We start from the raw sequence: 25,000 nt of genomic DNA on the forward strand, positions 1-25,000 counted from the left end.
AAATAGAGAAATGGCCAGCATTGGCCAGTAGCCAGCATAGTGCAGCTGAACTTGTAATCCATAATTATGTCAATCCGCCGACCTTAAATAAAACGTAAATGAAATACTAACCGCAGGCACAATGTGGTGGCTATTACCACCTGACCTGTCACTGAAAATGTGTTTGGAATCGGGAATGAAACTGACAGGCTTTCATCCATGGCTCATTGGCATTGCACGCCACAGTAAAATATGCCTCAGGAGACATGTGAAGGAAAATTGACGTCAATTTGCTGCAGTCCAGTAGTAGCTTAACAGTGGCACACTTTCCTGAAGATTTTCTCTATGTTTATCAGAAAATTATTAGCAGGATATTGCTGTACTTAGATGATACAGTGTACATCGTAATTTCTGACATTTTGCCACAGCTCCAAAAAACATAAACTGATAGAAATGGCACTTTGAAAACACTATTCATGGCTTCTGAGAACATCCCAAGGGCTGTACCATTGAATACACTCATTATTTTATTTTTATCTTTTACTTGGAGATACAGCAAGGTTTCAGGCCCTTCTGGCCCAATGAGCCTGCGCTGCCCAATTGCACCCATGTGACCAATTAACCCTTCCATGCCTTTGGGATGTGGGAGGGAACCGGAATACTGTACCTGTAGGATGTCCGTGTACAAACTGCTTATAGACAGTGGTGAAAGTTGAAGCTAGATTGCTGGTGCTGTAGAGCATTTTGTGAGCCACTACACTACTATACCACCCCCCTTCCGATGAAAATTACAAATTGCTTCACTTATTTCTGATCTTTGTAACATTGGATTGGAATAAACATAACCCAAAGACAAATCCAGGGTAGTGGTGTCACGTTCACATGAGGGAACAAGCGGGTACAATCCCTCACTCCTGCATTGGAATGGACCAAGTTTTGTGTTTAAGTACTTGAAGTGCGGTCTTGAGCACACAAGTGATGAGACTGGTGCCTCATCACTTTATAGGGCCTCTGCCCCTTCCCTCTTTAGTCCCGACGAAGGGGTCCTGCCCGAAACGTTGACTGATCATTTCCACGGACGCTGCCCGACCTGCTGAGTTCCTCCAGCATGTTGTGAGTGTTGCTTTGACCCCAGCATCTAAAGAGTATTTTGTGTATGAGACTGGCGCCTACAGTTTAAACCTGCCACTGTGTAGAAGTAAAGAAAATGTGGTTGTATTGGAGTTATAGAGGTCGCCTGACTAATTCCCTGCTGAAATGAATTACTGACAACCACGACAGTACCCTGTATCTGTTCTTGGAGGAGGTGGTTTAGAAAGTAGCCAGATGGTATGGGACATGACCTCTGCTTTGTTCTCCAGGTCCTGCAAGAGATATTCCAAATGGAATGCACCATTGAGGAGCTGAAGATGGCCATTAGGCAAAAGGAAGCACCCATGAAAGTGGCACAGACCCGTTTGGAGGAGAGAATCAAGAGGCCCAACATGGAACTGTGTTGTGATCAGCCTCAGCACAGGTGAGGCTTTTGACCAGCAATCTGCATGTTCCTTATTCTAAGGTTGTTCAGGTCATATCGACCATTAGACAATCAATGTATATAGTCAGCATTCGTAACCATATTTTCATATGACTTTTTTTCTGTCCTCCTTTGTATACTGTTCTGATAGACTTTCCCAGTCAGGTCTCCCAATGCTGCCTGCTCTTATTTGAATTCCATGAGATCATTTTCTGCAACACGCAAAATGCTGGAGGAACTCAGCAGGTCAGTTAGCATCTATGGAAATGGACAAGCCGTCGACACTTTGGACTAAGACCCTTCTTCAGGACTCAGGACTTCAGGATTGTCCTGAAGAAGGGTCTTGGCCAGAAACGTCGACCTTGGATGCTGCCTGATCGACTGAGTTCCTCCAGCATTTTGTGTATGTTGCTTTGGATTTCTAACATCTGCAGAATTTCTGGTGTAAATATCTTTCTGGCTGGGATCTGTTTCAACACCCTTGAAAACACTAGTCTTCATTTGTAATGATGTACGCAATGTCAACAAGGTCTGTTACTACAGTCAAAAACTTACTTTCAGTATCCCGCGATGGCTACCATGTCTTCTCAGTGAGAACTCAATATCCCCCAACAGTAAGTGTGGTCAGTATGGCATCCTTCTTTCTCTTCCCAGCTACAGTACCCCATTCTTTTACTCCAGAGAACTAGTTACAAAGATTTTTATCCATTCAGTGGAGTAATGGCAAGGAAGTTGATGTAGTTTATTAAAAAAAATTCACAACTACACCAGTTAGCCAAGCACCACAAATCTAAAAGTATCTGTCAAACCTGGTGATTCGACCATGATGTCAGCCATTTGTTCTGGATAGTGGCTGGTCTGGGCATCGGGCAGGCTGATGTGGCTTCAGATTTATCTCTGAAGGGAGTCTCCCAATTGATGCAGCCAGTCCTTCATGAGCTCCTAATGTTAAAAGTGGCCGCGTCACTGTAGCCGTCCTTTCCTCATTCTTCCTTGCTGCATTGTTGCACCTTGTTTGAAGCCCTGACAGGCTTCCTGCAGGAGGAGTGTTCAACCATTAGGATTTTATTTCAGAACCAAGGTCACCAGAATCTCAACACTCATGCTGTACAATGCAGAGTAAGCTTCTGTTTGTAAATGCTCGAAGGCCATGCTGTAAGACATCATTGGCTTGTTCAATGAAGCAAGATTCAAGATTCAGATTTATTTAACATGCGTACATCGAGACATACAGTGAAATGTATCATTTGCATTAACAACCAACGCACCCAAAGATGTGCTAGAGGCTACCTTCGGCCTTCAGCCTCCAACAGGCTCAAACTCACAGACACTGGGTCCTCGACTTCCCTGGCCAACTCACAGACCCAGGCTCTGGCCACGAAGCCTCGAATTCCAGACTACTAATTTAATCCTTGGGCCTCGATCCTTGGCACTGACCCCAGGACTCACAGATCACTAAATCTATGTGCCTCATGGAGAGAAGTTGGTTAATAATCATCATCATCATCATTAGCATGTGCCATGTCGTATTATGTGGGCGATCATGGTCTCATGACCATGATTGTTCTTGGCAAATTTTTCTACAGAACTGGTCTGCCATCGCCGCCTTCTGGGCAGAGTCTTTACAAGATGGGTGACCACCCAGCTATTATCAGTACTCTTCAGAGATTGTCTGCTTGGCATCAGGACTTGTGATATGCACCTGCTGTGCTCATATGACCATGGCTTCACATGACCCTGATCGGGGGGCTAAGCAGGTGCTACTCCTTGCCCAAGAGTGACCTGCAGGCTAGCGGAGGGAAGGAATGCCTTACACCTCCTTTGGTGGAGACGTATCTCCACCCCACCACTCAAGCTGAAATTAATAGTCATAGAACACAACAATACAGAAGCAGGCCTTTCAGCCAATCTAGTCCATGCTGAACGGTTATTCTGCCTAGACCCATCGACTCACATCTGGACCATGGACCTCCATGTACTTATCCAAGCTACCCTTAAATGTTGAAATCAGACCCCCATCTTCCTCTGGCAACTCGTTCCACACTCACACTACCCTCTAAATGAAGAAATCTCCCCTCAAGATTCCCTTAAATATCTCACCCTTAAACTATGACCTCTAGATCTAGTCTCACGTGGCCTCAGTGGAAAAAGCCTGCTTACATTAACCCTATCTTAATCTTCGATATGTACATATTAGTTCCCTTTCTGCACTTCAATCCCGAGTGCATAATGGAATTTGGAATAACAAGTAATGTGGCAAAATGAGAATGAAAAAAGACCAACATTTCTACATTGCTACATTGCCTTTCACAGTGTTTGACTTCCCAAAACACATTATGACCCTTGAAGTACATTTGAGTGTGTTCATTGACCTAACTAGGGGGGTGCGGAGTGGCGGATGGATAAAGCTCCCTGGAGCTGGACAGGAGTGAAGATAAAATTTGGCCTCTATTCAATTAAATTAATAGAAATTAGTTTCCAGTTCCCTGAGAATCTGATGAACTCTTGCGTAATTGAGCCTTCCAAATATTTCAGACACATTCCGACAAGCTCAAGCATAAGCCTTTGTGCTGCTTCCACCTCATAATGCTCTTTACTGAACCATGAACAGCCTTGGTTGTTTGTCAGTCTTTATTTACAGTATCTGCAGCTTTTCATAAATTCTATCGTATTTCTTTATTTTCCTGTAGTGCCTGCAGGAAACTGAATCTCAAGGTAGTATTTTATGGTAATATATACATACTTTGATAATAAATTTACTTTGAATTTGGTCTGCAAAACTGATTCAAACTTCTGTAAATCAGAAATCTTTATCTTCTGAATTGTCGTCACTCTCACTTGTGAGGTTCAGGCTTTCGACGCAAAGGCAGCTTTTCCCCTCAAATCCCTGTTAAAATTCCTTCCACTCACCTTCTCCCTTTGATACTCCTACCATGCGACAAAGAGTCTAATTATAAAAACAGATATAGTTTATATAAAAATATATATCCTCTTACAATTTAGTATAGGTTACCCCTTATCCTCCTTCACTCCGAGGAAAACAAACTATCCTATGCAATCTCTCCTCATAATAAAAGTCCCCCATCATAATAAAATATCCCCCATCCAGGCAGCATCTTGGTAAATCTCCTCTGAGCTCACTCTGTAGCTCATCCACCACAAATGCACACAATACTTCAAGTGAGGTCTAGCCAGTGGTTTGTGACATTACAGCATAATGTCCCAGCTTCTTAGTCCTAATGAAGGGTCTCATCCCAAAATATCAGCTGGTTATTTCCCTCCATGGATGCTGCCTGACCTGCTGAGTTCCTCCCGGGTATTTAGATTAGATTAGATTATGAGGGCACGCAGTCCTCTTTTATTGTCTTTTAGTAATGCTTACGTTAAGAAATGATACAATTTGTTCCTTCAGAATGATATCACAGAAACACAAGACAGACCAAGACTAAAAAAACTGACAAAAACCACATAATTATAACATATAGTTACAACAGTGCAAAGCAATACCGTAATGATCGATTAACCTAACAATGGGCATGTCTTAGGACTGTGGGAGGAAACCAGAGCACCTTGAGGAAACCCACGTGGCCACAGGGAGAACGTACAAACTCCTTGCAGGACAGTGGCGCGAATTGAACCTGGGTCGCCTGTACTCTAAAGTGTTGTGCTAACTACTATGCTACCATGGGCACGGTAAAAAAGAAGTCTCAAAGTCTCTCGAAAGTCCCATCATCTCACGCAGACGGTTGAAGGGAGAAACTCTCCCTGCCATGAGCTTCCAGCGCCGCAAACTTGCCGATGCAGCATCCTGGAAGCACCCGACCACAGACCGACTCTGAGTCCGTCCGAAAACTTTGAGCCTCCGACCAGCCCTCCAACACCGAGCACCGAGCACCATCTCTGCCGAGCGCTTCGACCCCGACCCTGGCAACAGGCAATAGGCAAAGCCGAGGATCTGGGGCCTTCCCCTCTGGAGATTCTCGATCACACAGTAGCAGCGGCAGCGAAGCGGGCATTTCAGAAGTTTCTCCAGATGTTCCTCCGTGCTTCTTCACGTCTGTCTCCATCAAATCAGGATTGTGCATGGCCTCCTTCACAAATACGATATCATTCGGAGTGGCCGCTCGCGCTGCGTCACGCCGCCATCTTCTCTTCCCCTCCGTGTGTTGCTCAATATTTCCAGCATCTGCAGAGTAGCTTGTGTTCCAATTTCTATATTCTATACCACTATTTATTTATTTATTTATTGAGATACACCGTGGAGTTGGCCCTTCGAGCCACGCTGCCTAGCAACCCCAGATTCAACCCTAACCTAATCATGGGACAATTTATAATGATCGATTAACCTAACAATGGGCACATCTTTGGACTGTGGGAGGAAACCAGAGCACTTTGAGGAAACCCACGTGGCCACAGGGAGAATGTACAAACTCCTTACAGGACAGTGGCGGGAATTGAATCTGGGTCGCCTGTACTCTAAAGTGTTGCGCTAACTACTATGCTACCATAAGCACGCCATATGCCATTTTTACTGCCCTAGCTAATAGCAAACAGGTTTCTTGTGCACTGCCACAGAGGCCAAGTAATTGGGCGTATTTAAAGTGGAAGTTGCTAAGTTCTTTATTAGTAATGGTGTCAAAGATTACAGGTATAAGGCAGGAAAATGGGTTTGAGAGGAAAAATAATTCAGTCATGATTGAGTGGCGGGCAGACTTGAAGGGCCAGATGGCCTAATTCTGCTCCTGTGTCTTAGGGTTCCCATCTAAAACCTGAGGTGGGAAAATCGACTGCATATTATTCTTCATGTCTCCTTAAAGAATTCTGCTCAGCAGCCCTGATGAAGGGTCTCGGCACAAAGCGTCGACTGTTTATTCCCGTCCATAGAAGCTACCTGACCTGCTGAGCTCCTCCAGCACATTGTGTGTATCGTTCTAGATTTCCAGCATCTGCAGTACCTCGTGTGTCTGTGTTCTGCTCTGATAATCTCTTGGTAAACTTCTTCTGCATCCCTTTTGGTTTATTTGTGTGATAAATGAAACATCTCTTCATGTCTGATCTGGATTAAGAAAAAGAAAAAATATTGAGTTGTATTGGAAAAATTATTCTAAAATACCCACGCATTTTGCAACTTATTAGAATGAATATCAAGTCCAACTCATCAGGTAAAATAATACGCACATGTAGCCTAAATGAAATAGGTGAATTGGTATTTCTGTCAAATAGCTGGCAGGGGTAATTGACACTGAGTCTGTCTGTATCCATTTTGCTGGATAGATATTTTTTCCTTCAGTGAAAGACTTTTATCCCCAAAGAAATCTGAAGCATTTCCTAACTGCTGGCCCAAATCTTCCACAACTTGGCAGAGGGTGATAGGTGGCCCCAGAAAAAAGGGAGGAAGTCAGCTATTTTATGAAAATCTTGATGGTTGGACTGCCTCAATCCAGCATTTAATAAATGTTTTCTGTGATTGATTAGATATAAATTGGAAATGGTAGGGCATAAAATGGTTAGTGCATGGAATGAAAATTCATTCATGTGATGCAGCGATTTTTCAGAAATTAATACTTATTGGATACAATTATTTTCTTTCAACTTCTGCCAATAAATATATCACAAGATTGATTCAGATAAAGAAGAGCCTTTCAGTCTATTTGACACAGCAAATAAAAAATCTAAATTTCCTCTGGCCCCGGCAGTGAATCAAAATGTCAGCAGAGAAGCACCAGGGTAAAGACAAGGAGATGTACGGTTCTTGTGACTTCTTTATGGAATTTTAAATTTCATTTCCCTCATCTGATTCTCCCTTTCGGCCTAGCACAAAAGGTCATGGCAAGTATCCATGGGCATCCTGAGCCTGTTGTTTTCGGGCAGCAATGGAGAATACCTAAATGTTCTGCTTAGTAGTATTCTGAATCCAGTCCTATATTGAAATATGTATAGTTTTAAAACAGGAATGCAACCTGTTTCGACTCCTGTAGCCTATCCACTTTAATGTTCAATGTGCTGTGAATTCAGAGATGTGCTTCTACACATCACTGTTGTAACACATGATTATTTGAGTTACTGTCAGCTTGAATCAGTCTGGCCATTTTCCTCTGACCTCTCTCATTAACAAGACATTTCCACCCTTAGAATTGCAACTTCTTGATGTTGTTTGTTTTTCATGCCATCATCTGTAAACTCTTGTGCGTGAAAATCCCAGAAGATCAGCAGTTGTACTACCCCTCAACCAATAGGCTCTTGAACAAAAGGGGATAGCTGTACTAATCTATTGAGATGTTCCCACAACCAATGATCAAACTTAAGGACTCGTTATCTTGTTATTTCAAGTTCTCATTATTTATTGTTATTTATTTATATTTGCTTCTGCACAGTTTGTTGTCTTCTGCACTCTGGTTGATCTTTCATTGATCCTGTTATAGCTACTATTCAATAAATTTGCTGAGTATGCCTGCAGGAAAATGAGTCTTGGGGTTGTATATGGTGACATATATGTACTCTGATAATAAAATTTACTTTGACTTTGGGGAGGGGAGGGAGGGGAGTCGACGTTCCCTTCCCTCCCTTGACTTTGAGTTTTTGAGATACTCAAGCCACCCTGTCTGACACCAACAATCATTTCACAGTCAAAGTCACTTAGATCACATTTTTCCCCATTCTGATGATTGGTCTGAACAACAACTGAACCTCTTGACCATGTCTGTATGCTTTTATGCATGGAGTTGCTGCCACATGATTGGCTGATTAGATGTTTACACTAATGAACAGGTGCACAGTACCTGGCGACGTGGCCACTGAGTGTATGTATGTGCATGCCCATTTGCACCCATTATAACAACAAGCATGCAGGTTTACTTTTCATCTTGGTAAGGATGCACTAAATGTCATTCTAGTGTCCATAGTTACTAATGTAACACAAGCTAAATAATTAAAGCAGGTGAAAAATAAAGAAGTGCATGCTGGAAATCTAAAAATAAAAGCAGAAAATGCTCGAAAACTTCAGCAGGTCAAGCTGCAACTCTGGAAGGTGAACCAGTGTCAATGCTTCAGGATGAAACCCCTTTGTTAGAAAGTGCTGGAGTGGACCTTAGACCTGTCACCCCCTGCCCTGAACACAAGGTGTATTAATTGCCACTGAGCTGCAGCTGGCTCAGTGGACAGACTGGGAGCTGGAGGTGTGAGCTGCCACCATGCTCAATGTTTTACGACAGCTCAGGACAAGCAACTAATAGGTACAGAATTTTTTGTAGCTCAACATTACATGGCAAATTGGGAGTGATCTAGAAACATAGAAAACCTACAGCACAATACAGGCCCTTCGGCCCACAAAGCTGTGCTGACTATCTAGGCTTACCATAGCCCTCTATTTTTCCAAGCTCCATGTATCCATCCAGGAGTCTCTTAAAACCTCCACCACCGCCGCCGGCAGCCCATTCCACGCACTCACCACTCTCTGCGTAAAAAACTTACCCCTGACATCTCCTCTGTACCTACTTCTAAGCACCTTAAATCCATTTCAGCCCTGGGAAAAAGCCTCTGACTATCCACACGATCAATGCCTTTCATCATCTTATACACCTATATATTAACTTGTTTGAATGCCTTAATCATTTCCGTTTGCTCTTTTTGGAAGCAAGTCTATAGCTAAAACACTAACTCCTGGGATAAAGCAGACGTCCCATCTGGACGGTATACGCGAGGCCCCCCCTGGCTTCCCATGTCAATTACAAGATCTCCAGTCTGTTTGAACAAAGTTGTAACGAACATTATATTTGCTATCGCAGATAACCTTCCAAACACTTGTTGATTTTCCCCCGAAGGAACAAAGGGAAAATGTGAACCCGCACAATTATATTAACCTGTTGTTTTTGAAAACGCTGAGTGAGCAATCAAAAAGTGAGCTTGTGTAGTGCATGGCCAGTTAGCCCTGGTAACCTTACCTGATTCCAAGCCACGGGCTTAGTTCTAAACAGAGCTCGTAAGCTCAAATGACAGGCGCTTCTTATAATCTTGTGGTTTGTCTTCTGACACATGGAACAGCACAGCTGCAGCATGGGTAGCAACATTTTACTTTACTACAGGCAGACCAGACGTATTGTCAAGCATCCTCACTCTGTCCACCACAAAAGGTGGGCTTTCCTATTCTATTTCCCATTCCCATTCCCATTCCGCTGTCAGTCCACGGTCTCCCCTACTGCCAAGATGAATTCACTCTTAGGTTGGAGGAGCAATACCTCATATTCCATCTGGGTAGCTTCCAACCTAATGGCATGAACTCCGATTTCTCTAGCTTCCTAAGAGGGAGTAATTTCATCTCATTCCCCCTTTTCCTCATTTTCTGTTCACTAATTTGGCTCCCCTCTTACCACTTCTCTTCTCCTCACCTGCTCATCACCTCCCTCTGGTGGCCCCCCTCATTCCCTTTCTCCCATGGTCCACACTCCTCGTCTGTCAGATTCCTTCTTTTTCAGCCCTTTACCTCTTTTATCCATCACCTCCCAGCTCCTCGCTTCATCCCTCCTCCTCCTTCCCCCTCATCTGGTTTCACCTATCGCCAGCCAACTTGTATTTCACCCCCTTCCCCCACCTTCTAATTATGGCTTCAGCCCCCTTCCTTTCTAGTCCTAGTGAAGGGTCTCGGCCCGAAAAGTCATCTGTTTATTCCTGTCTGTATACTGTATGCTGCTTGACCTGGTGAGTTTCTTCGGCAATTTGTGTTTTAACCTGGATTTCCAGCATCTGCAGAATCTCTTATCTTTGTTTTTACTTTTGCAGTTCAAATGTTATTTACTCTTTAACACCATTACCCTTTTGTGTCTTGTACGGCAAAGATGCAACTAATTAGTAATTAGCACTACCTATTTCTCTCCTTGCAATCAGTGGCTGTTTCTGACTGAGTTTAGCTGGTCCTTACAACGTTTATTATGGAAATATATGCGTTCAAGAATTTGCATGCTAGGTTTCATTAGAAATTAGAATTTTCTTATCTTGTGAAGGTGTTGCAATGGAATTAAAATTATCTGTGTGTTGCTTCTCCATTTGGACACTTAGAGCAACATCTGAATGCAATATGTTTATAAAATGAATACTCTGAATGTGCTTCCACCAACGTATTACTACTAGACAGAAAAGGAAACTACTAGGGAGCTTTGTCCCAAGAAAACTGTTATATTCTCTCTACTTGATTTCAAACTGAGACTTTAAAAAAAAGGAACAAAAAGGTGCCTTAAATAATACATAGAATAATTTCACAGAAAGCTGCTTCTAGCCATTGCTCCATTTTCCCACAAGGCCCACTGTGAAAATTTAATTGGACAAACACTTAGCTGCCTCTCTTCTGTGTCCATATAATCAATATTACCTGTCAGCTCTGTGTTCTTTGTAATTAACATGTCTCCCATGGTAGAGGCAATTCATCTACCTTTTCTTTAAAAGAGACCAATGAATCTATTCTAGTTTTCTGCAAAGGTTCTGTACATTATTGTTTTCAGAGGGTGAACTAAATGAAGATCAAGGCATTGTGTTCATCGATCACCGTTGTTCGGTCATCTCTACCCAGGCATGGTCAAACTGTTGGAGGTTAATAATGTGAATCATCCCTGGCCCATGACACCATCACAGGTGATCTTCAGGGCAGAGGCCCAAGTTCAAACATCTTCAGATGCTTTTTCAATGATCTTCCATCCATCATTAAGTCTGAAGTGGGGATATTCACTGATGCTTTGCTCCCACAACATGACCTCATTAATGACCATTTGCAACAGGGGAGATTTGAATCGTAATCACAAGAGATTCTGCAGACGCTGGAACCTTGAGCGACACACACACACAAAATGCCGGAGGAACTCAGCAGGTTAAGCAACATCTATAGAGGAGAATAAACAGTTGACGTTTCGGGTTGAGACCCTTCATCAGGAATGGAAAGAAAGGGGGCAGAAGCCAGAATAAGGTGGGAGAGGGGATGGTGCACAAACAGATAGATGATAGGTGAGATCAAGCGAGGGTGAAGGTAGATGGGTTTCCACATCTACAGAATCTTATGTTTATAATTTACTGCTTCACTGTGAAGCCTCTTTAATTCCTCTTTTTAATGGGAGTTCAGTGAGACCATCCCTCACTGCTCCTCCTCAAATTTTTCGCTGATGTACTCACCCAAATTCACTACCACAGCCATGTATCACGTAGCAGCTTCTTACTTCACCCACCTCTCTCCTACTCACCCACCGTCCCTCTCAGCTGGATTCACCTATGACCTACCGTGCTGTGCGCAGTCTCACTTCCCCCCCTCCCCCACACCTCTTATCCTGGCTTCAGCTCTGTTGTTTGTTTAATATTTCAGTAGTATTTAGTCATAGTCATAGTCATACTTTATTGATCCTGGGGGAAATTGCTTTTCTTTACAGTTGCACCATAAATAATAAATAGTAATAGAACCATAAATAGTTAAATAGTAATATGTAAATTATGCCAGGAAATTATGAAATAAGTCCAGGACCAGCCTATTGACTCAGGATGTCTGACCCTCCAAGGGAGGAGTTGTAAAGTTTGATGGCCACAGGCAGGAATGACTTCCTATGATGCTCTGTGTTGCATCTCGGTGGAATGAGCCTCCGGCTGAATGTACTCCTGTGCCCACCCAGTACATTATGTAGTGGATGGGAGACATTGACCAAGATGGCATGCAACTTGGACAGCATCTTCTTTTCAGACACCACCGTGAGAGAGTCCAGTTCCATCCCCACAACATCACTGGCCTTACGAATGAGTTTGTTGATTCTGTTGGTGGCTGCTACCCTCAGCCTACTGCCCCAGCACACAACAGCAAACATGATAGCACTGGCCACCACAGACTCATAGAACAGTCTGAGAACAATATTTGAGTAATATTGTGAATATATTGTTTGATTAAGTGTTCTTGTTTGTTTTTTTTTGTAATTCAAACTTTTATTATTATTCTTATTTTACAAAGCAGCACAGCATATCACAGAGCAGATACAGTACAGCATATTTACACAGCCATCCCATGGCAGGAAAACAAATAAAACTTAGAGACAGAAAGAAGTTCTAATTTAAGTTTAAATTAACATACAACCAAAATTGATCCCACGCGTCTTGCACTTTTCCCTCGCTGTTAATTCTTCCCAACATGTGTTCATATGATGAAATTTTAATCATTTCCTCAGTTCATTCCTTCACAGTGGGACATCTGGGTTTTTTCCAGCCTTGCAATATAATTCTTGCGGCTGTGATGACCCACCTTTAAAACAGTAAATTTGTCATTGTTTACATTAGGTATCATTGTCCTATCACCCAGGAGACAAAGCCATGGGCAGTGTGGAACCTGACCAATTCCCCAACAAATCAAGAACTTACACCAAAATGGACAAACCATGGAACACTCCCAAATCATGTGAAAATATGTACCCACCTCATTTTCACATTTCCAGCATAAATTATTATCAACAATCCCCATTTTGTAGAGTCTAGTTGGTGTACAATAATATCTGTGTACTATCGTATACTGAATAAATTTCCCTCTCGCTTCCCTAATATGTCTACCCACACTTGATAAAATATTTAACCACTCATTATCTTCAATATCGCTTCCAAGGTCCTTCTGCCATACTGCTTTGAGATTGTTACACGGTTCACCCACAGAGTGCTTGAACATTTTGTAAAACACTGATGCTCTATGAACTTCCTGTGCTAATGTAAAGTATTCAGTCAAAGGGTTACTTTGTGGGTCACCATTTTTGAATATGCCACTAACGCAATGTCTTATTTGTAAATACTTCCAAAACTTCCCTTTATCTACAAAGTTATATTTCCTCTGCAAATCCACATATGACATAAAAATCCCATTCTCATAGAGATCACCTACTGTATTTACACCTTTAATCTTCCATTCTTCCCAGTACACCATTGACATATTGCTTGTTTAAATAATTCGTAATGTGTTAAGTGTAAAAAGAAGAGAAATGCATGCATCATGATGCGACTACATGATATGTTGTTGCCTCACCTAAAGCGAAAAACTAAGTTAGAATCACATTTTGGACTCCCGCCTTTTCCTTTTAATTAGTCTTTTGCGTTGAGGTTACAAAATACGACAGGTGGCAATGAGCAAGTTTTAAATGAATGCGAGGTGACTGTTGAAGTCCAGTGAGACATTCGAGTTTTAAAAAAAAGCGCAGCCAAATGTACGAGTAAAAAAAGGGGATTCCATTTCGGCGTATATGTCTGAGTCAAAGAGATTGTCTGAACATTGTCAGTTCAATGATGGCCTGAATGATGAACTGAAAGATCATTTAGTTTGTGGAATCTTACAAGAAAGCATTCAAAAACGCCTCCCAACTGAAACGCAACATACATTTAAAAGAGCAGCTGAAATAGCTGTAGCAATGGAAACAGCAGACAGAGACACATTTCACTTGCAGTCTGGAACGAAAGTGAGCATGCAGAAAATTGCAACATCGAAACAGAAACCTGCCTGGCCAAACAAATTGTGTTACTGTTGTGACAGGAGCTCACATAACCAGACCAATGCAGCTTTAAAGATGAAGTTTGCAGAAAATGCAACAAATTAGGCCACATACAAAGAGCATGCCAGGCAGACAAAAATAAATGGACTGCACAGGGAAGAGAAAAAGATAGTTTCAAAAAGAGCACTAATCTGTATGCTGTTGATGAGAGTGACGCAGGACTGATTACACTTGGGATTTACCATGTGAAAACTAACAATAGACAAGCAATATGACTTACACCAGAAAGGAACAGTAATCAGGAAATTTATTAAAATTGAATTGTACACTGGTTTGGCTGTTTCAGTCATTCTAAAAATGAGTTGGAACGGCATTTTAAAGGTACTGAACTGAAGGCTCCAGATAACCAACTAAGACGTCTTCCACTTAACGTTTATCCTAATTTTGGTTTTGAAACTGTTGGAGCCTAGGACTTAAAGTCTGTAGTTCGATCGAGTAATCTGGCACTCTACTGTCCCTGAGAAAACTCCAGGAGAGAAATGCGAGCATGAGCTACCACGAGAACTTCAGAGGTGCCATGAGGGGCCATGATCAACTACGTTTCTTGCCAATTAAAGCATCAAGGTAGATTGAAACATTGAGGTAATTGCAGAGGAAAGTGAGCGGTTCTTGGAGAGGCCACTGGTTCGAGTTGCTTTCCTCGGATGGGCCGCTTGATCGAGTTGTTTTCCCTGGAGAGGCCGCTGGTTCATGTCACTGCCCTCAGAGAGGCCGCTGGTTCATGTCACTGCCCCTGGAGAGTGTTGCTTTCCTCAGAAAGATTGCTGGTTCAAATGGCTTTCCTGGGGAAGGCCGCTGGTTCGAGTCACTTTCCTCAGAGTCTGTTGGTTTGATTCGCTTTCCTGGGAAAGGCCGCTGGTTCGAGTCACTTTCCTCAGAGTCTGTTGGTTTGATTCGCTTTCCTGGGAAAGGCCGCTGGTTCGAGTCACTTTCCTTGGAGAGGCCACTGGTTCGAGTTGCTTTCCTGGGAAAGGCCGCTGGTTCGAGTCACTTTCCTTGGAGAGGCCACTGGTTCAAGTTGCTTTCCTGGGAAAGGCCGCTGGTTCGAGTCACCTTCCTTGGAGAGGCCACTGGTTCGAGTTGCTTTCCTGGGAAAGGCCGCTGGTTCGAGTCACTTTCCTTGGAGAGGCCACTGGTTCGAGTTGCTTTCCTGGGAAAGGCCGCTGGTTCGAGTCACCTTCCTTGGAGAGGCCACTGGTTCGAGTTGCTTTCCTGGGAAAGGCCGCTGGTTCGAGTCACTTTCCTTGGAGAGGCCACTGGTTCGAGTTGCTTTCCTGGGAAAGGCCGCTGGTTCGAGTCACTTTCCTTGGAGAGGCCACTGGTTCGAGTTCTGCCACTGGAGGGGCCACTGAATCCCAATGCTCTCGGACATGTTATCGAAATTCTGAAATTTATGGATTGGACTATAGTTCAAACTAACTATAGTTCATATTGGCTTCTGAAGTTCTTTTTTTTAATGTTCTTTTTTGTTGCTGATTGGTGGGGATTTTGGCTATCTGTTAGTTTTGGGCTGAGGGAGGGGTTGGGGGTGTTTGGAGCTTGTGAGTTTCTTGTTTCTTTTTATTTTCATGTGTGGGAGATGGATATCTTTCTTTCAATTATTTGTATAGTTTTCTGTATTTTCTGGCTATCTGGAGAAGACAAATTTCAGAGTTGTATTCTGCATACATACTTCAATAAAAAAATGAACCTTTGAAGAACTTATCCAGGAGAAAAGAGAACTCCCCTGGGAATGACATTTGTAACAGTGAAATACAAAAAACCAACAAGTCACATTGGGTTTGTATGTGGTAAAAACAGGAGGGCCAGCATTGTGGCGATGTGATTGGCTGAGACAACTACAACTTGATTGGAGACCCATCCACTATTTGCATGTCACATCCCCGGCAGTAAACTGAAAGCGAATTGGGAAATGTACAGGATGATACCACAGCAATAATCAAGGATGGCACTGGAAAACTCAAATGTATCAAGGGTAAAATGAAATTTCTGCATCCAAGTTTTACAAAGCCTGTCTGGTTCCTTATACCATCTGTAATAAAGTAATCAATGAGTTAGATTGCATGGAGGCTGAAGGAATTCATTCTAAGGTTGAGTGGAGCCCATGAGCAACACCACTATTCCCAGTAGCCAAGAAGAATGGGTCTGTCCGGATCTGTGGTGATATTAAGGTCACCATCAACCCAGTACTGAAAGAAGATCAATACCCTCTGCCCTGGATAGAGGATATCTTTGCAAACCTTTCTGGAGGAAAACACTTCAGCAAAGTGGACTGAGCTGACACCTACCTGCAGATGGAGATGGAAGAAGAGTCCAAAGTGTTTCTCACCATAAACACCCTCAAAGGGCCTTATCACTATAATAGGCTTATTTTTGAATTAGTATTTGCATCTGCACCTACACTCTGGCAGATAGCTGTGGACCAGGTCCTGCAAGGCTGTCCAGGCACTCGAGTGTTAGCTGGATGACATCATTGTTACCGGTAAGGATGACAAAGAACATCTCCAAAATCTCAAGGTAAGTGTTAAAAAGTTCAGAAGATTATGGGCTCAGAGCACTATGCAACGAGTGTGAATTCTTTAAACCAAGTGTCATTTACTGTGGTCACACTATTGACGCCCAAAGATTACACAAGTGTGCTGGGGAAATTCAAACAGTGGCGGATACCCCAGGGCCAAAGGGCGTGTCACAGTTGCAGTTCTTTTTAGGGTTGTCAATCACTATAACAGGCTCCTGCCAAACCTGGCTACTGTGCTCCACCCCTTGAACTCATTACTACGGAGCAGGAGGAAATGCCAATGGACAAAGCAGTGTGAGGTGGCTTTCGAAAAGGCAAAGTGATTGCAGGCACTGTACTCTCACATTATGACCCACATTGTCTAGTGAAGCTTGCCATGCACTTTTCAAGATGCTAACACTTCTAGAAGAAGGGTGCCCAGAGTTGTCAGAAACACTGCCTGCAGAATCAGAGTCCACTCCTACGGCCAGCACAGAGGAGGCCACAGAACCTGAGGTTGTTTCACAGTCACAAGTCTCACCAGCCAAGCAGGGTGCTCCCCCTTGTCAGGAGAAACGTTATCCCACAAGAGTAAGAAATCCTTCACTGTGATTAAATCTATAGGCCTGAATAGGACAATTTAAAATTTACTATGCTGGGGATGTCTCTATAGTAATTGTATGATATATTATACTATGTATATGTATTGTGATGCATTCTATGTTGAGATGGAGTTTATAGCTAAGCAGGGAGAAGTGTCGTCTATTTAATATTTCAGTAATATTTGAGCAATCTTGTGTATTTATATTGCTTGATTAAGTATTCTTGTTCATTTAAATAATTAATTATGGGTTAGATGTAAAAATAAATGAAATGCATACAGGATGATGCAACCTCGTGATATGCGTGCTTCTTGCCTAAAGTTAAAAAAGGCTAAGTTAGACTCGTATCTCAAACTCCCGTCTTTTCCTTCTGATTAGTTTAATGCTTTGGAGTTACAAAACATAACAGGCTCCCTTACTTTTCAATCCTGATGAAGGATCTCGGACTGAAACGTCGACTCTTTATTTCCCTCCGTTGATGTTCCCTGACTTGCATTTTGTGTATGTTGAACAGATTTTCAACATGTTATCCTAGAATCCTATATTTTAACACTGCCTTAACCCATTGATTTTAATTATTAATTTATCTTTAAAAGACAGTTGCTTCAGTTTGCGCTGAACTGACTCTGTTGCTGTGGCCTGCAGCCACCGGCTGTCGTCTCAGTGCTGAACTGGTTCCATGGCTCTGGTCTCACTTTCAGGGACTCTGCGGTTAATGTTCTGTGTGTTATTTGTTTACTTTTTTTATTGTTTGTACCGTTTGTTCTTTTTGTTTTGCACATTGAGTGTTTGACAGTCTTTGTTGTGTCTTTTTAATGGGTTCTATTGAGTTTCTTTGTTTTGTGGCTGGCTGCAAGATGATGAAATGCAGGGTTGTATACAGTATCGATACTTGAATAATAAATGAGCTTGGAACTTGAGTGCTGTCAGGCATGAGAAGAAATGTCTGAGTAAGTTAATTGTTCAGTATGGCACAGAGAAACCCAGTGAAATAATAAATAGGTTTTCTTCTGAAGTATGAACAGATTAACGGATAGACTAAGACATAAAAATACTGCCATTGATGAATATTTCCAGAGTATGTCTTCCACATTAAAGTAACTGAAATGATATTCAAAGAACATCACTTGAGATTATCCACAATGGCTTGCTGTCAAATGCCCCCTATAACTCCTGCTGCAGATGGACAGAAATCTCCAGGAAACCATGCAAACAATCACTTGTGAAATTTTCTCCAATCTCCTAGCAAGGCTGTAGCTGGAGATTGGGGGCAGTGCCTGTTAAATTTCCAGAGTTTATAGACTTGCTCATCAACAAAACATCATTTCAGTTCCATTAAGGACAAATATCCTTTTCCTCAGAGTTTTCCCAGCTTTACAGAAATTCCCTACATTTGTCTCTCCTGTCACCAGTTAACTCTGCAGCAAGTAACACCTATTTGTCCAAAATGTAAAATCCCGTCTTCTCACGTTTCAGTTACACTTAGAACAGAGAAAAAGCCCTTGTAAAAATTCAGTTTTGGAGGTACAGCATACACTGTCGGTAACATATAAAGTACACTGATGGGAGTAAACAACAGAGGTATTCTATAATATTGGAGACTTTTTAAAACTCTAATACTGTTATCCTTTAATGTGCAGAATTTAGATTCAGCCTATGCTCTAAAAAATTTCATAATTTTAGTGACTTTGTCCTTTAATGATTTATTAAATTATGAAAGGGAATTTTGCATTTTCATAGTATATGCACTGACATATACTGTAGGTGCTCGGGGTTTTGCACAAGCAATTGAGCATTGGAACTTATTGTTCCAGTGTCATTGTTCATCTAGTTTGGAATTACATTCAGATCTCATGGATTAGAGAATCATGTCACACTTTGAATGTTTGAATTATTCCCAGTTGGTAATTGGCCCATTATTGCCACGTGTCGTGAGATGCATTGGAAAACTTTTGTTTTTCAGGCCAGCCACACAGATCAAGACACAGGTACACTAAGATAGAACAAAGAGAAAGGCATTGACAGAAAACATAATATTGGGTTCAAGTTACCATGGAAGAGAAAATGCTGTACATATAGACAAATACAATGCAAGGGCCACAGTGAGGTAGACTGAGAGATCAAGCCTTCATCTTTATCGTCCAAGAGGTCCATTCAATAGTCCTTAGAACAGCAAGATAGAAGTTGTCATTCAGACTGGTGGTGCGCTTTTTAAAGTTTTGGTATCTTCTTCTGGATGGAATGTGGGAGAAGAGAGAATAACTGTGGACGGAGGAGGCTTTGAATATGTTGTCTACTTACCTGAGGCAGCAGGGAGTTGAAGTCCTATTTGGGATCAGTACTTCTTTTGAGTGCTCTTGAACTCTCACTAGATTTCTAGGTTCATTCTTCAGAAATATGAGGAGAACAGACCAACCAGACCTGTGCAGTGTTGAGGGAGTGGTGCACAGATAGCAGCAATATCTTTCAGATGAACCAAAGGGTGAACGTTTCCCATGGATATATGAAAATGGAGAATTGAGATCAGCCAGAGTCCTATTAAGGGGAAGAACAAGTTAAGGGAGTTGAGTGGCCTATTCCTAATGCACGTGGTTGTATACAATACTGAAATGACACCACATCTGCTTTCTCAAATGGATGTACAGGTTCCTACAGATTAACTTCGAGTAGGAGTGTCACTGTTCTTCCAGGTGTCCTGGTCAATTGGCCACCAATCGTTGCTGGAAGCAACTGTCTGTTTATTGTTTTGTTACTGTTTGTGTGATGGTTAACGGAATCAGGTTTATGTCATTGAAATATTTCATGAAATTTGTTGTTTTGCAGCAGCAAAATAGTGAGGTAGTGTTCACGTGTTCATAAACCAATCAGAAATTTGATGGTGGATGGGAAGAAGCTGCTCCTAAAACATTGAGTGTGTCCTCAAGCTCCTGTACCTCCTCCCTAATGGTAGTAATGAGACGAAGACATGTCCTGGGTAGGTGAGGAGTCTTAGTGATAGATGCTGCCTTCTTGAGGCATTGTCTTTTGAAAATGTCTTCAGGTCATGACATAACAGTTGTGAGCACACATCTTTGAGATTATAATATTTCCCATGTTACAACAATGAATCCTTTGCTCATCAAGAGCACAGGATATCCTCAGGTCTTGCAAGGCGCTATCTAAACACAAATAATTTTCTCCCTGATGTAGTTTCCTTGTAAAGGGGAACAAACATTGAATTTATCCAGAGAAGTAGCCATACCTTTCAGGTGGTAAGAAAGGCAAATGCAATGTTAGCATTCATTTTGAGAGGATTGAATATAGAAGCAAGGATGGAATGCTGAGGCTTTGTAAGGCATTGGTCAGACTGCAGTTGGAGTATTGTGAACAATTTCGGGCCCTGTATCTAAGAAAGGATGTACTGGCATTGGAGAGAACCCAGAGAAGGTTCAGGGCAATGATCCTGAGAATGAAAGAGTTAATGTATGAGGAGTACTTGATGGTCCTGGGCCTGTATTCATAGGAGTTTAGAAGAATAAGGAGAATCTCAATGAAACCTATCGAATATTGGAAGGTCTAGGTTGAGTGAAAGTGGAGAGGATGTTTCCTATAGTGTGAGAGTCTTGAACCAGAGGGTACAACCTCAGAACGGAAATGAGGAGGAATTTCTTTAGCCAGAGGGTGGTGAATCTGTGGAATTCTTTTTCACAGGTGGTTGTGGAGGCCAAGTCATTAGGTGTATTTAAAGAGGAGGTTTATAGGTTCTTGATTAGTAAATGCATCAAAGGTTATGGGGAGAGGCACATGAACGGGGCAATAAATCAACCATGATGAAATGACAGAGCAGTCTCAATGGGCCAAATGCCCTAATTCTGCTCCTGTGTCTTATGGTCCTTCAACATCTCCATGAAACAATGTGGTGACAACCTTTGCTTTACCCACAGTTTTAACGATTATTTCTTTTCCTGTTCAGGTTGGTCTGTGAAGTGTACACTATGGATGCAACCATACAGACGCTGAAGCAACGTCTACAGGAGTCTCAGAATGCCCTGCAGCTGTTGGTGCAAACCAAGTCTGTGCTGGAGTATGACATCGCCGTGAAGGCCAACTCTCTCTTTATAGATCAGGAAAAATGCATGGGGATGCGCAGAACCCTTCCCAACACACCACGCCTGATTGGCTGCACTCAACTAAACGCAGGCCATTACTGCGCCCGCCCACCCCCGGAAAAGAAACCTTGCAACTGCGGTTGCAAAAATAAAAAGAAAGCAACATAAATTAATTAAAACAATGAAGCCAATGGGCTTCGGATAACTGCATGCTGTTTCGAAAAACAAGGCTTGACTATTGTGGCAAAATAAAATAAAGAAAATTAGTGGTTTAACAAGAACGTTCACAGTCAGAGTGTTTGCCTCATTTGGGACATGACATTTGATATTTTCAGATGTCATTTAACTGCATAAACCTCATTCACTGTTCATCAGCATGTTATAGTGCATAAAGACACACCCTTAGCTAATTTTAAACACAAGTAATTTTGACCTTTTACAATTGCTCTCAGTGCTTTGATGCTTTCTATAAACCCGTGCCTTTGCCAGTTTCAAGAGATGATTGGACCCTAAGCATTCATTGTCACCTGGTCAAGGTCACAATAATATTGTGGAAAGAAAGCCTTTGGCAAACAGACTTACAGCATGAATGCAAGCCCCACCTCAAAGCAAATAAGGACAGGTGGAAACTGAGCCTGTGTTTTCTACCCTGATATATGGTCAGAGTTAGCCAAGGCTTACGTCCACTGTGATGAAGTGACTTTAGCAGTTGGTCATGAAGCATATCAACTCCTACCTGAGGAGTGACCTGGATCCTCTCCAGTTTACCTACCATCTCAACAGGTCAACAGCAGATGCCATTTCATCGGCCCTTCACTCAACCCCAGAGCACTTGGATAACGAACTCGCAGACATCAGGACATTCTTCATCGGCTACAGCTCAGCTCAGCATTCAGCACTATCATCCCCACAAAGTTCATTGCTAAGCTCCCAAAACCCGGGCCTCGATGCCTTTCTGTGCAGCTGGATCCTCAATTTCTTCACTTGCAGATCCCAGTCAACATCTGCCACACAATCACCTTCAACGCAGGTGCACCACAAGGCTGCGTGCTTAGTCCCCATCTCTACTCACTTCATACCTATGATGGTGCGGTGAAGTACAGATCGAAAGTGCAATATTTAAGTTTGCTGACGACACCACTGTTGTTGACCGAATTAGAGGTGGTAGTGACAAATCGGCATATAGGAGAGAGATTGAGAATGTTGCCATAACAACATCCTTTCACTGAACATCAGCAAAATGAAGTGTTGGTTTTCGACTGCAGGAGGAAGAAGCCAGAGGTCCACGAGCCAGTCATCGTTAGGGGTGACGAGGGTCAGTAACTTTAAATTCTTTACTATTATGATATCAGAGGATCCATCCTGGAACAAGTGCCATCATGAAGAAGACATGACAGCACCTCGACTTTCTGAGAAGTTTGTGTAGATTTGGCATGTCACCAAAAATGTTGACATACTTCTATAGCTGCACAGTGGAGAGTATCCTAACTGGTTGCATGATGGCCTGGTATGGAAACACCAATGCTGAGGAATGGAAAGCCTACAGAAAGCGATGGGTACAGTCCAGCCCCTTACAGACAAAATCCTCCCCACCGTTGAGCACATTTGAATGGAGCGCTGCCACAGGAAAGCAGCATTCATTGTCGAGGACCGCCACCATCTGGGCCACGCTCTCTTCTTGCTGCTGCCATTGGGTAGGAGAGAGTCTTAGGCCCCACACCACCAAGTTCAGGAACTGAACATACTATCAGGCTCCTGAACTGGTGTGGGTAACTTCACTTACCAGAACTTTGAACTGATTCCACAACCAATAGACTCACTTTCTATGATACTACAGCTCATGTTTTCAGTATTACTTATATATTTTATTTCCACATTGATTGTTTGTCAATTTGTGTATGTATACTATTTCAAAAATTCTATTGTATTTCTTTACTTTCCTGTAAATGCCTGCAAGAAAATGTATCTCAGGGTAGTATGTGGTGACATAAACATACTTCAATAATAAATTTACTTTGACTTTGAGGCTTGTGTTTTTTTGAGGAAAAGCTGATCAGGAAATCAAGGTCAGCTCATCTCACCTTTCATCCCTGTAAAAGGAGGGGTATTATAACTCAAGGGGAAGCTAGCTTGGTTGTGCAGATTGTGAATAGGGTGTGAATAATAAAAACGCATTTTTCTTCTTTCAAGAGACCATGCATTTAGCAAAAAAAAATCCTTGCTGAAACTAAACCTCTGGGTTTAGAATCACTATTGTGCCATGGCTCTGTAATTTACTCCTTTAACTGGCCATTCAATAACATTAAATTGACATAATCTCCCTGTAATTTCTTTCCAGTCTGCAGTATTGGTTGTCATACTGCTAGACTTGAGAAATAGTCAATTCTTCTATTCTCAGAGGAGGTAAATGCACTCATGTGATCCTTTTCTTGGCGTCTTGACTACATAAGTGGATTTCTATTCTTTTTCCACCATAAACATTTGTCAGGAGAATGGGGTTGAGAGGGATAATAAACCAGCCATGAAGGAATGGAGGAGCCGACTCGATGGCATATTTCTGCTCCTATATCTTGTGGTCTTACTGTGTCCATGGGAGTAGCTCAGAGGCCAGGTATTCTGCGGCAAGTGGCTCGTCTCCTGGTTCCCTAAAGCTTCTCCCCAGCCATAAGGCATGAATCAGGAGAGTGGTGGAGTACTCTCCATTAACCTGGGTAAGAGCTTCATCGATTAAAATTTATTTGATTAAAAGCAAGAGGTTTTGCAGATGCTGGAAATCCAGAACAATATGCACAAAATGCTGGAGGAACTCAGCAGATCAGGCAGCATTTATGGAAAGGAATAAAGAGTTGACGTCTGAAGATGGGACCCTTCATCAGGACTGGAAAGAAAAGGGGAAGAAGCCAGAATAAGAAGGTGGGGGGGGGGTGGTGAGGTGGGGAAGGAGTACAAGCTAGTAGGTGAAGTCAGGTGAGGAGGGATGAAGTGAGAAGCCAAGAGGTGATAGGTGGAAAAGGTAAATGCCTGAAGAAGAAGGAATCTGATAGGAGAGGAAAGTGGACCATGGGAGAAAGGAAGGGAGGAGGACACCAGAAGGAGGTGATGGGCAGGTGAGGAGAAGAAAAGGGGCAAGAGGGGACATAGAATGAGGAATGGAGAAAGAGGAGGGGGTGAGAAATTATTGGAAGTTGGAGAAGTTAGATTGCTGCTGTTCTTCTGAATCTCCACTATACTTGCTCTGTCTCTGTGACACTATGCACGACAGGGCATCCAGCAGCAGCTCACCAACATGAAGGGTCTTGAAGAAGGGTGTTGGCCTGAAATATTGACTGTTTATTCCTTTCCATAGGTGCTACCTGACCTGCTGAGCTCCTCCAGCATTTTGTGTGTGCAACTCTGGATTTTCAGCATCTGCAGAATCTCTTGTGTTTGTAACAAATCAGCAAGTCTCCTTCAGCAGCACCTCCTTCTCGCCCGAGCTACCCAGAAGGCATGGGTAAATGGTAACACCACCTTCTCCTTGATAAATTGTCATTTCTTCAGAGTCAGAATCATAGCAGATTCATTTGTGAGGACACGTTCAGGAAGATGGTTCAAATGCTAAATAGGGAGAGACAATAATTACCACCTTGCCAGCACTCTTTCTGCAAAAATATTTGTGAATAAGGGGGCCAATGCCTCGCCTAATGGAACCTTCTGTTATAACATCAGTGAAGCTTCATTTGCTGTCTCTATAGGCAGCTAAAATAAACATTGCTTCAGCAGAACAGGTTCTATTC

At 42.5% G+C, this 25,000-nt stretch overlaps 1 protein-coding gene across 3 annotated transcripts in view; it reads left to right on the plus strand.

The window, feature by feature from the left end:
- LOC140203477 (tektin-3-like) overlaps positions 1-23,056 on the plus strand; it is a 75,290-nt gene extending 52,234 nt beyond the window's left edge. For all 3 annotated transcript variants that reach the window (XM_072269548.1, XM_072269549.1, XM_072269546.1), the window contains exons 7-8: positions 1,341-1,495; positions 21,089-23,056. In XM_072269548.1, the coding sequence (XP_072125649.1) occupies positions 1,341-1,495; positions 21,089-21,392 (459 nt within the window). In that variant the 3' untranslated portion in view covers positions 21,393-23,056. The remainder of the gene's footprint in view (positions 1-1,340; positions 1,496-21,088) is intronic.
- The last annotated feature ends 1,944 nt before the right edge of the window (positions 23,057-25,000 follow it).

The sequence above is a fragment of the Mobula birostris genome, chromosome 9 (genome assembly GCF_030028105.1).
Source record: "Mobula birostris isolate sMobBir1 chromosome 9, sMobBir1.hap1, whole genome shotgun sequence".
Taxonomy (NCBI): domain Eukaryota; kingdom Metazoa; phylum Chordata; class Chondrichthyes; order Myliobatiformes; family Myliobatidae; genus Mobula; species Mobula birostris.